The sequence below is a fragment of the Dasypus novemcinctus genome, chromosome 2 (genome assembly GCF_030445035.2).
Source record: "Dasypus novemcinctus isolate mDasNov1 chromosome 2, mDasNov1.1.hap2, whole genome shotgun sequence".
NCBI classification, from domain to species: Eukaryota; Metazoa; Chordata; class Mammalia; order Cingulata; family Dasypodidae; genus Dasypus; species Dasypus novemcinctus.
The window spans coordinates 11966278-11975514 of record NC_080674.1 but is presented as its reverse complement, the minus strand read 5'-3'; the positions used below and the strand labels follow the sequence as shown (position 1 = coordinate 11975514).

The 9237-nt window shown below is 46.3% G+C and overlaps 1 protein-coding gene across 4 annotated transcripts in view; it reads left to right on the top strand.

The window, feature by feature from the left end:
• The first annotated feature begins 4876 nt into the window (after positions 1-4876).
• The window catches only part of CTNND2 (catenin delta 2), a 1007180-nt gene continuing 1002819 nt past the window's right edge, over positions 4877-9237 (top strand). For 2 of the 4 annotated variants that reach the window (XM_058306950.2, XM_058306943.2), the window contains exon 1: positions 4877-5144. In XM_058306950.2, coding sequence (XP_058162933.1) covers positions 5108-5144 — 37 coding nt within the window. In that variant the 5' untranslated portion in view covers positions 4877-5107. Of the gene's footprint in view, positions 5145-5547; positions 5767-9237 lie in introns of those variants that run through there. The other 2 variants (XM_058306942.2, XM_071207533.1) reach the window with 2 other exon arrangements.

Sequence of the window (9237 nt, the reverse complement as noted above, 5' to 3'; positions counted from 1 at the left end):
TGACTTTGTTCTCTGAAAATGAATTCACAGATATTTTAACCAATTAAAAATATCTGTAAAATATCCTAACAGGAATACATAGAAGAAATAAAAAGTTATTTAAAATAATATTATAAGTGTTTGTTGTGTAAATGCTGGCTAGGAGTGTAAACTGGGTAAAAGGGTAAACTAGGCTAGGAGAGCTAACCAAACACCTAGATACTTACCCCTATATATAGAATCACAGTGAATGTAACGGGTATAATAGGAGATTGGTGCAGGACGGTTCTATTGGTATCTGCATCTGCTGGTTCTATAGATCTTGTGGCCTATATCCTACTAACAATGCTGTAAATCAAATGAACAAGTCTTGGTCAATTTCTGAACAAAGCAACATTACAATTCCCACAATTTACGTCTCAGTGGTGCTCCTGGAAAATTCAATTGATACTTAAACCAAGCAAAAACCAAAAGAATGGAGTGATGATGTAGGCGCAGACACTTGTGAACAGGTTCTTGGCAACCATGAATGATTGGTGGGACTCTCAAAAGTCGTGAAAACGTGGGCGATTCTTCCTCCTAGGTTTTTCTTGTAGGAACTGCAATTTTGCGGATGAAATTTTTATACCTATTCAACTGTGGCTTAAATTTTACCTGGAAAGTCTGGATGAGACTCAATAAGACTGCTTACCCCTTCCACTCAGATCTCATTTTATGCCGTTGCTCCTCCTTTCTCCCGTCTGTAGGTCTCAAGCCACCCAATTTGGGGAGTCAGTTCCTACCTCCACTAGAAGTTATTAAATCTATAAGCATTGTTGTTATGTTTAATCACCACATAAAGTTTATTTCTCACTACTGCCAAGGCATGTTATTAAGATTCTGTGCCCAGCTTCACACTCCACAACTCAATATCTTCTTTCTGTTTACATAACCCGCTGGTGCCTTTCATCCTAGACTTCTGACCCACTTCCAATCAGTCACGCTTGCCCCTCTTCTAGCCTACATTGAATTTAGATGTTTCTATGCCAGGTTGCTACCTTTGATATATACAGGGGCCTTTTAGACTCATCACTGGTCTCTGACTCCTCATTCAGTGGGACTTCTGGCTCCATTTGGCTTCCACGAACTTCAGCTGTTACCAGTCACACTCTCTATGTCCTTGTTTTGCTTTGTATTTCACATTCTATTTCCTTGCCATGATACCTTGGTCCTGGAATAGTAAACAAATTCCCCTGGGAAAAAAAAAAACACTGAGAAAACATCAGAAGAAAAGAAATTGAATGAAAGAATCATCAACTTCCTTAAGCATGCAGACAATTAGAAGGAAACAAAGTTACGAGGGCATCAGAGGCTTCTTGCATCCACAGTGCATTTCCTTTTCTTCCTTGACCCAATAATCGCAATTCACAATTCACCTTCAGGAGGATAAGCAATTTGGATTGTTTTTTGTTGTTCACTATTGGTTCTTCAAACTTGGTCCAGTGTCTAAACCACAGGAGATGCTCAATAAATGTGTGCTGAATGAATGAATGAATGAATGAATGACACCATCACATGAATAGTAACAGTAGTAAAAGGTAGGTTAAGCAAAAGTCCTTAGTTTGGATCTTGACTAAAAGAGCTAATGCAAATCAGTTAACTGTTTTGAAAGACTTCATAAAACAGAGTAACATTTTCCAGTAACTATTGTCATATCTTTTATGACTAACAGCAAACAGTATTTATTAGGCCCCCCCAACACATATATACATACATATATATATTATTATCACAGTACTGGATACTCTTCCAGCGAATCTGATTTCAATTATAAATTTTCAAAGGTTTCATTACTCTCTCTATTTAAATGCTGTATAGCAACAATAACTTCTTACATAAAGATTTCAGAAATTTCCATTTATTTATTAATGGGTAATTCACTATAAAAATTACAGGAATAGGGTCTTCTCTTTGAACATTGACAGCAAATACAGTGCTATATTTAAACAGTTTTGACTTAAATAAGGATATCACTCTCTTAAAATGGTCATACCTTCAATGATAAAGTATGACATATGAGCTTACATATTTTGAATGATTAGATTTTATTCCTAAAAATTAAAACTTCCATATAAAAATGTATTTGCTTCATATTTTGAAAAGCGATCTGAAAAACCATGAAGAATAGCATTTAATGTTAAGATGCTATTTCTGTATCACAAGACCTTTAATAAATAGAAAAATATTTACCATTTAGCATTGAGTACTATAATTTGAAGATAATAAACTAATAATTTTCTATTCTCACAGTGAATTAGGTGATTCAGAATATTCCTTTCCACTGGAACCATCAGAAGCAGGAGGCAAAAGATGGCAGCAGTGAGTCATTCCAAAATCTAACATTACACATGATCATTTTACTTTATTTTTCAACATTATTTAATGGTGAATTTAATAAAATCTTAGGTTACCAGTCATTTTAGGAAAATGGGAATCATAAGTACTCCAGTGAAACCTGGCACACAGTGAATTAAATCCAAGAAGCCCAAAGCATCACTGCTATCTGAAGTCCTCACTTACCCCTACCCCCAAGAGTCTGGAGGGACTAACCATGGGTCCTTTCCAAGGTCCTCATTTAGTATAGGCATAAAAGACACCTACATTTTCTGAGGATAGTAGTATCTTTGCACCTACTTTTAATTTTAATCCAAAGATAAAATGACCTCCCCTCTACCCCCCAACTGCTTGAGTTAAAAGATGTAAAAAGGAGTTCAGATGACGTTAAAAACAAAAGCAAAAAACAGTTCTGCCCAAAGCCAGAGTGGAAATAAAGAGCATCCTTTAAAATACAGCGTGTCTTAATGTACAGACTGCTGCTAATTCATCTTGCACCAAGTACTCGACATAATTGAACTGCCTTTCTGAGAACTAAAATAAAAAATAGTTCAACGTGTGCTGAAAAATGGCACTGCAGTGTCATAAGGATGAATAAGGAATAAGGGCGATTTGAATATCCAGCTGGCTTTAGGACTTGGAACCAGGAGGGAGAACTACTTTGGGGGTGAGGTCAGGTCTGCATATGCCCTCCCAGTCGCCCAACCTCCTACCGCAGGAGGATTAAAAGTGAACATGCACACTGTTGTCAAGAGTCCTTGCTTAATCTGCTGCTCTGTGCATTTATGCCTGCCCATAAACCTGTCTAAAACTTTCCTCTTACTTCAAATTAGATTTTGACTTACTCCCAACCACAATAGAACAGAGCCCAAAATATTCAAGGTATTTAACTTTGTTGAATAATCTCTTCTGACACAAAAGAGAAGGACATTGTTACAGAGAGCCATAAGCCTCCAAATCCCCTTTAGTACAATTTCGTGTATTTTGTCCTGCTAATCTCTGTCTCAGAAACAAGCTCTGGAGAGGGGTGCGGTGGAGAAGATCACAACCTCAGGCGTCATGGGATTCAGGGGTCAGGGATGGTGAGCTGGTGGCATAATTAGGAGCATTTTCTGTCCCTGGGCCCTGGACAGGCTGAGTTCTGCCTGCCAAGGTCTTGTGAATGCAGCAGGGGAGAGCTGTGTCATGACTCCCGAAACAGAGGGACATGCAGTGAAGGCCCAGAGGGCTTGGCCAGCGCAGGGCCAGGGTCTTGTTTTCCAGCAGGACTTTCAACGGACTGATTCTACTTCGTGTTTCCCAGCATGAGGCACACAGAAAGTCCTAATGGGCTAAATGGACTGGCAAACCTCAGGGTGATACGGAACAGCAATCTGAAAATGAAGAAAGCAGTGCTGGATATAGGCTCCTATAGGGACAAACAGGTGCGCGTTTCCATTTTAACCGGCGAAAGGCGGCAGGAGAGGAGGAAGAGAAAATAGTGAAGCCCTGACGAAGACCAAGAGACTAAGCGGAGGCTCCGGAGGAGAAGGAGGGGAACTTAGAGCACTCTATTCAAGTTCCAGACCGCCCAAGGGTCACGGTTGCAAGAATTACATGTATATTCCAGATTCAACCCCAGCATGATTTGCTTAAGGAGAAAGTGTCCCCATCCAAGAATAGCATCTTTAACGTTAAAAAAAATAAAGCCACCACATTTAAAACATCTTTAATGCTTTAAAAAACATTAAAAAACACAACAACACGGAGACCATGAGAAGATTGGGCAGGTGCCCTGAAAAGACCTCTCTTCGCTCCGGAACCTCAGGATTTGAAAGCACATCCACCTCCAGACACCAGCCCGCTTCCCCTCCACCAGGCGTTCTAGAACCCCTTCCACCCCGGCCCTTTGTTTGCAGGCCGACCCCTACTCCACCAGAATAAACTGGCAGCAGCTCGCCCGGGAAAGAGGGACCCGGCCCTGTGAAGGGCTCCGTCCCTTCCCCGGATCCCTCCCAGCTTTCGCCTGCCTCCCCAGCATCCGCCCAGCTCGGGTCCCGGGCGCGCGTCCCCCAGCCGGCCCGGCCCTCTCCCAGCCCGGGGCCTCCTCCCCTCACGCCTGCCGCTGCCGCCGCTGCTGCCGCGAAAACCAGAAGTGGAATGCGCACGCCGAAGCGCCGCGCTCTCGCCGCCGCACTGGGCATGCTCGGCACCCAGGGCAGGTGGCTGCGGCGGGGCGGACGCTGCCTCACTTGCCGGGCGCCCGAGCCGCCCGCCCAGGCTTAGAGGGAGGCTGAGGCTGCCGCGCGCCGCGGGTCGCGCCTCGCCCTCGGCGGCGGCGCAGGCGGCGGGGGCCGCGGGGCGCCGCGGCGAGCGCTCGGCGCGGGGCGCCCGCGGTGTGCCCAGGCTCGCGCCCGCGGCGGCGGCGGCGGCGGCGGCGGGCCGAGCGGAGCGCGGGGCGCGGCGGCTGCTCCCGAGCCCGGCCGGCGGCGCCCGCAGCCCGCGGCGCCCGGGGAGCCCCGCGAGCCCGCGGGGCCGGGCAGGGGGCGCTGCGCGCGGCGCGCCGCGAGGGGCCGGGCGCCCGCGCACTCGCCTCGGGAGCCGCCTCAGCTCCGCGGCGCTCGCGCCTGCTGCCGGCCCCGGGTCCCGCGGCCCCGCTCAGACAACAAAAGCCGGGGATGCTGCAGTCGGGCAAGGTCAGGACCTTGCCCTGAAGCCGGGCGGCGGCGCGCACGCCTTTGCCGGGACTGAGGAGCCGTCGCCGCTTGGCGGGTGCATGTTCTCCAGGAAGCCCCCGGGCGCCGCGCCGTTCGGTGAGTTGCCTCGGCGGGGCCGGGCGCCTCCGGTCCTCCGGCCGCCGTCCTCGCCGCCGCGGGTGGCGGGTGGCCCCGCGGGCTGGCGGCGGCCGCGGCTGCTGCGCGGTCCCGCCTGCCGGGCGCGCCGGGTCCCCTCGCGGAGGGCGGCGAGCGCGTGGCCCGGGGTCCGGGGTCCGGGGTCAGTGTCCTCCCCGGGCGCGGCTGCCAGGTGGCTCCCGTGCGTGCTCGCCCTGCCGGCCCGCCTCGCCTCCCGCGGCAGGCGGAGGTCGGGCAGCGCCGGCGGTGCCGCTGCCCGCCACCCTCCACAGCCTGCCCGTGGCATTCATGACGTCCCTCAAATACGGGCGAAGACGGGGTGGGGGTGGGGAGGACTTCCCTGCCGTCTTTCGCCCTGATGCTCAATGTCATTACGATGTGGGGCTAGAACAAAATGGAAAGACTTCGTCACAGGCGCCCGTGGCCGTGTCCCCGACTCCCGCCGCGCGCCGGCGCGGGCGCCCCTGGGGTCTAGCTCGAGCGGTGTCGCGGGGAGCGTTGGCAGCTCGCTTCCCGGGTGTCGGGGGCCGCTGGGTCCTGACAATAGACAGCGAGGCTCGGGAAAGCGCCGCCTGAAGCCCAGGTCTGGAGAGCTGTGCGTGTGTGCGGGCGGCGCGCGCGGGGCTGTGCGGGCGAGCGGTAATTAATGGCTGAAAGCAGAGCTGCTTGGCGTTCCCCGACCTGCCTCTCGTTCGGGCGTGGAGGGTGTGCGCGGGGAGCTCTGCTGGGTGCGGAGTTGAGTCGCTCCAGAGGCCGTGCAGCCTCCAGGTCTGTGTGGCGGACGGACAGACGCCGGGGTTTGGGGGCGGGGGCGGGGTGTGTGTGGTTTACCGGGAAGAAGAGTTACTTCCAAAATGCCTAAAGTTGGATTTCCTTGTAAATGTGGGGGTAGTGGAGGCGGTGGGCAAGGAGGGAAAAGGGGCAGGTTCTGCTTTCCAGGTGTTTGGTTTTGTTTTCCTCCTTCGCGTACAATCAGGTGATGTGTCTTGCTTGTTGGGCCCCGAAAGGTGTTACTAAAATGCGTGGCTAAGGCTATCAAGCAGGTATCGTGGTTTGGATAAAGGATGTGGTAGTGACAGGCCTGACATGCATAGATTTTTCACTTTTACCGACTGTAGGACCAATATTCTAGACGCTGACCATTTTCTGTAGTGACTTCCCTGGAAATAGGGAGCTGCTGGAAACTACCCAGGAGTTATCCCATTGTGCGTCTTCCCGTCAACAACCCAGCGTTGTCAGTTCATCTCTGCTCTTAGTAATTCACCGACGTGTTGAAAAGGGTTCCGAGCCGTGGCACTTCCGAAGAGCCCACGGAGAACTGTTTGCCACGGTTCGATCAAATTTCAGAGATGAACCGGGGCGTCATTCGGGGGATTTGTTCTATGGGAACTAGTACAGATCGAGGCGGGTATCCTCCCCGTGTGGGTGGATGGCTCTCCTTTTAACGTTTTATGCTTTCATCTGCTGGAAGATGTCTTTTTTGTTAACGGGTCTTTCCACACACAAAATCCATTGTTAATGTTGTTCACAAAAATAAGTGACATCACACTGGTCTGTGGATTCTCCGGATTCTGAACTTGAAAGAAGATGATTACAGTCAGAGTTATATGCTGAAATTTGGGAGGCATGTAATTATATTGAGAACAAGTCAGCATTGCAGAAAAGACAGGCGAGGGCTGTAAGGCTTGCATCGGCTGAGGAGTTAACTGGCCAGGGTGATTAGTTTTTTAAATATTGCTTTAGGTTCACCTTATCTGAGAACTTTCCAGGAGCACCTGCAACATGCTGTTGAGGCTGTGGCATTGCTTTAATGTAAAATATCTTTCAAAAGGAGTCCATAGAAGAAGTAGATGTGCATTTCTCGCTTTCCTTTTTTAATTTTTCCCTTTCAAGTCTAGTGATTACGTTTCACATGATTCTTAAGGGACTGGATGATATTGCTGTGTGCCCATGTGTGCATCCCGAGAGCAGCTGATGGCCATGAGGGGGAAAACAAACCTACACATTTTGTCTATGTTTCATGTTATATTGTGGGTTGCAAATGATAGTACCTGATTGAATGGCGATTTTAGTAAGTACATGGGGGTGGTTGCTCTAAAAAGTGGTCATAGTCTTGCAGAAAGGACTTATTTAATTTGATGTATGTTTGTGTACTTGTAGAACCTAATCATTATAGATATCACTAATGTTTTCACTGTTTGTAATAAAAGTCATGCAGTTTTGCATGTTTACATCAGCATTACATTTTTCACAATAGAATACAAGCCGTTTTTTCCCTCTCCATGAAAGGCTCATCGTAGAGAAAAAATGATATTTAAAGGATATTAGTTGGAAAATGTAGTTTATAATTTGCAAGTAATTTCCAAGGATAATATCACTTTCATATAGACCTCGAAAATTAGGAATGAAGTTAGAGTATTTTCAAATATAGCGTTACTTTGTGCATATAATTGAAGGTGCCATGCCTTCTCTGAGAAATTTATAGAACTTGCTGTTTATTTTTCTGGTGTGCATTATCAATGTCCTCTTTCGTCTGGCTTGCATTTATATGGAATTGTTGAAGAATTTTTGCAGAGATTTCATCAGGTGGTCCTTATGTACAAATAGATTAAAGTTTTGTTTAAAAGAATACTATTGTTATTTAGTAGTCTGTAAGGTCAGGATACTTTGCCTGGATGGCTTTAGCTAGTTGTAACAAAGCAGTTGAAGTGAATAAAACAGAACCAGTTACATTTTGAACTTGCAAAAGTATTTTTCCCCTCAAGATTACTGAGAGAACATGGGAACTTCCACCTCTGGTTGTCTCCCTGCATGATCATTATTTTCACTTTGGTGGAGAATTTGTGATGCTGTTGTCGGTCTCACTGGTGTAGTCTTTATTTCAAATGATGCCAAAGGATTATTGAATGCCGTAATTGAGACAATGAATAAATACCAAGAATAGACTGCCAGGTATTTTTAAACAGGGTACTGCCGTTTGAGGTGTGGTATGGTGGGTCTTTGCTGGCTGATTTACAAGTCAGAAATATACTTTCAAGCTAAATTCTTTCTTTGGCTTCCATGATGGGTTTTAGATTCCATATTCCAAAGGTATTCTCAGGGCCACAGCACTTTAATCGCTTTGTGATAACTGTTATTATGTCGTTATGTGTGAAAGTTAATTTGAGTGGGAACAGTTCACAACACTTGTTGCTAGCTTCAAGTTTATCTGATTAGATGCCAACGTAACAGCTTATTTTATTAATATAAAATATTAAACTTGTCATAGATAAATAGTTTCTATCATATTGTCTGCCAATTCAGCCTACTGATTAATAAACTGCCTGCTTGGGTTTAATGACTCCAATTACATTCATAAACAGTACCTTTAACATGGGAAAGTCATGAAAATATTTTATCATCCTGTGCTTTTACTCCATTATAAATGGTAACACTCAGAAATGTGTAGTTACGACGCCTACAGTTGTTTATGTTTCGATCAGAACGCACTTAAATGTAATTTCAAGCTTCGTATCATGGTTAATTGATGTGTAGGAAATGTCTAAGCTATATTAGGGTTTTGAAGCTATATTCTGTATCAGTGAGCTTTGACAAATTGGAAATAATGACCAAATAAGTGAAACAATGCTTTTTAGAAGTTTTTCATCTTAGCCAAATAGTCACCTGTATCCCTTGGTGAAAAAGACATGGATTCCTGAAAAGTGATCTGTAAAATGAATTACATATGTGATAACTCAGTATTGCATTAATTGCCCATTTACTTTCAGAAATACATTTCTACAGAAAAAGTTGGGCACTGCCCTACCATGAGTGACCTTAAAGTGGAAGGCTCTTTTGGATTCTGCTTTGGACTGATGCAAAGATGTGGAAAGAACATTGGCCTTGGGTAGATTCCAGCTGTCACTTCTTGCCTGTGTGATCCTTTTAACTTGGTTTCTTCATCTGCAAAAGGGGTATGATAAGACAGAATGTCTCAAAAGACCGTTTCAAAGAAAAGAAAATAAATACATGCATAAGTGTCTTGTAAACTGTGAAAGTTTATTATACAGATGCA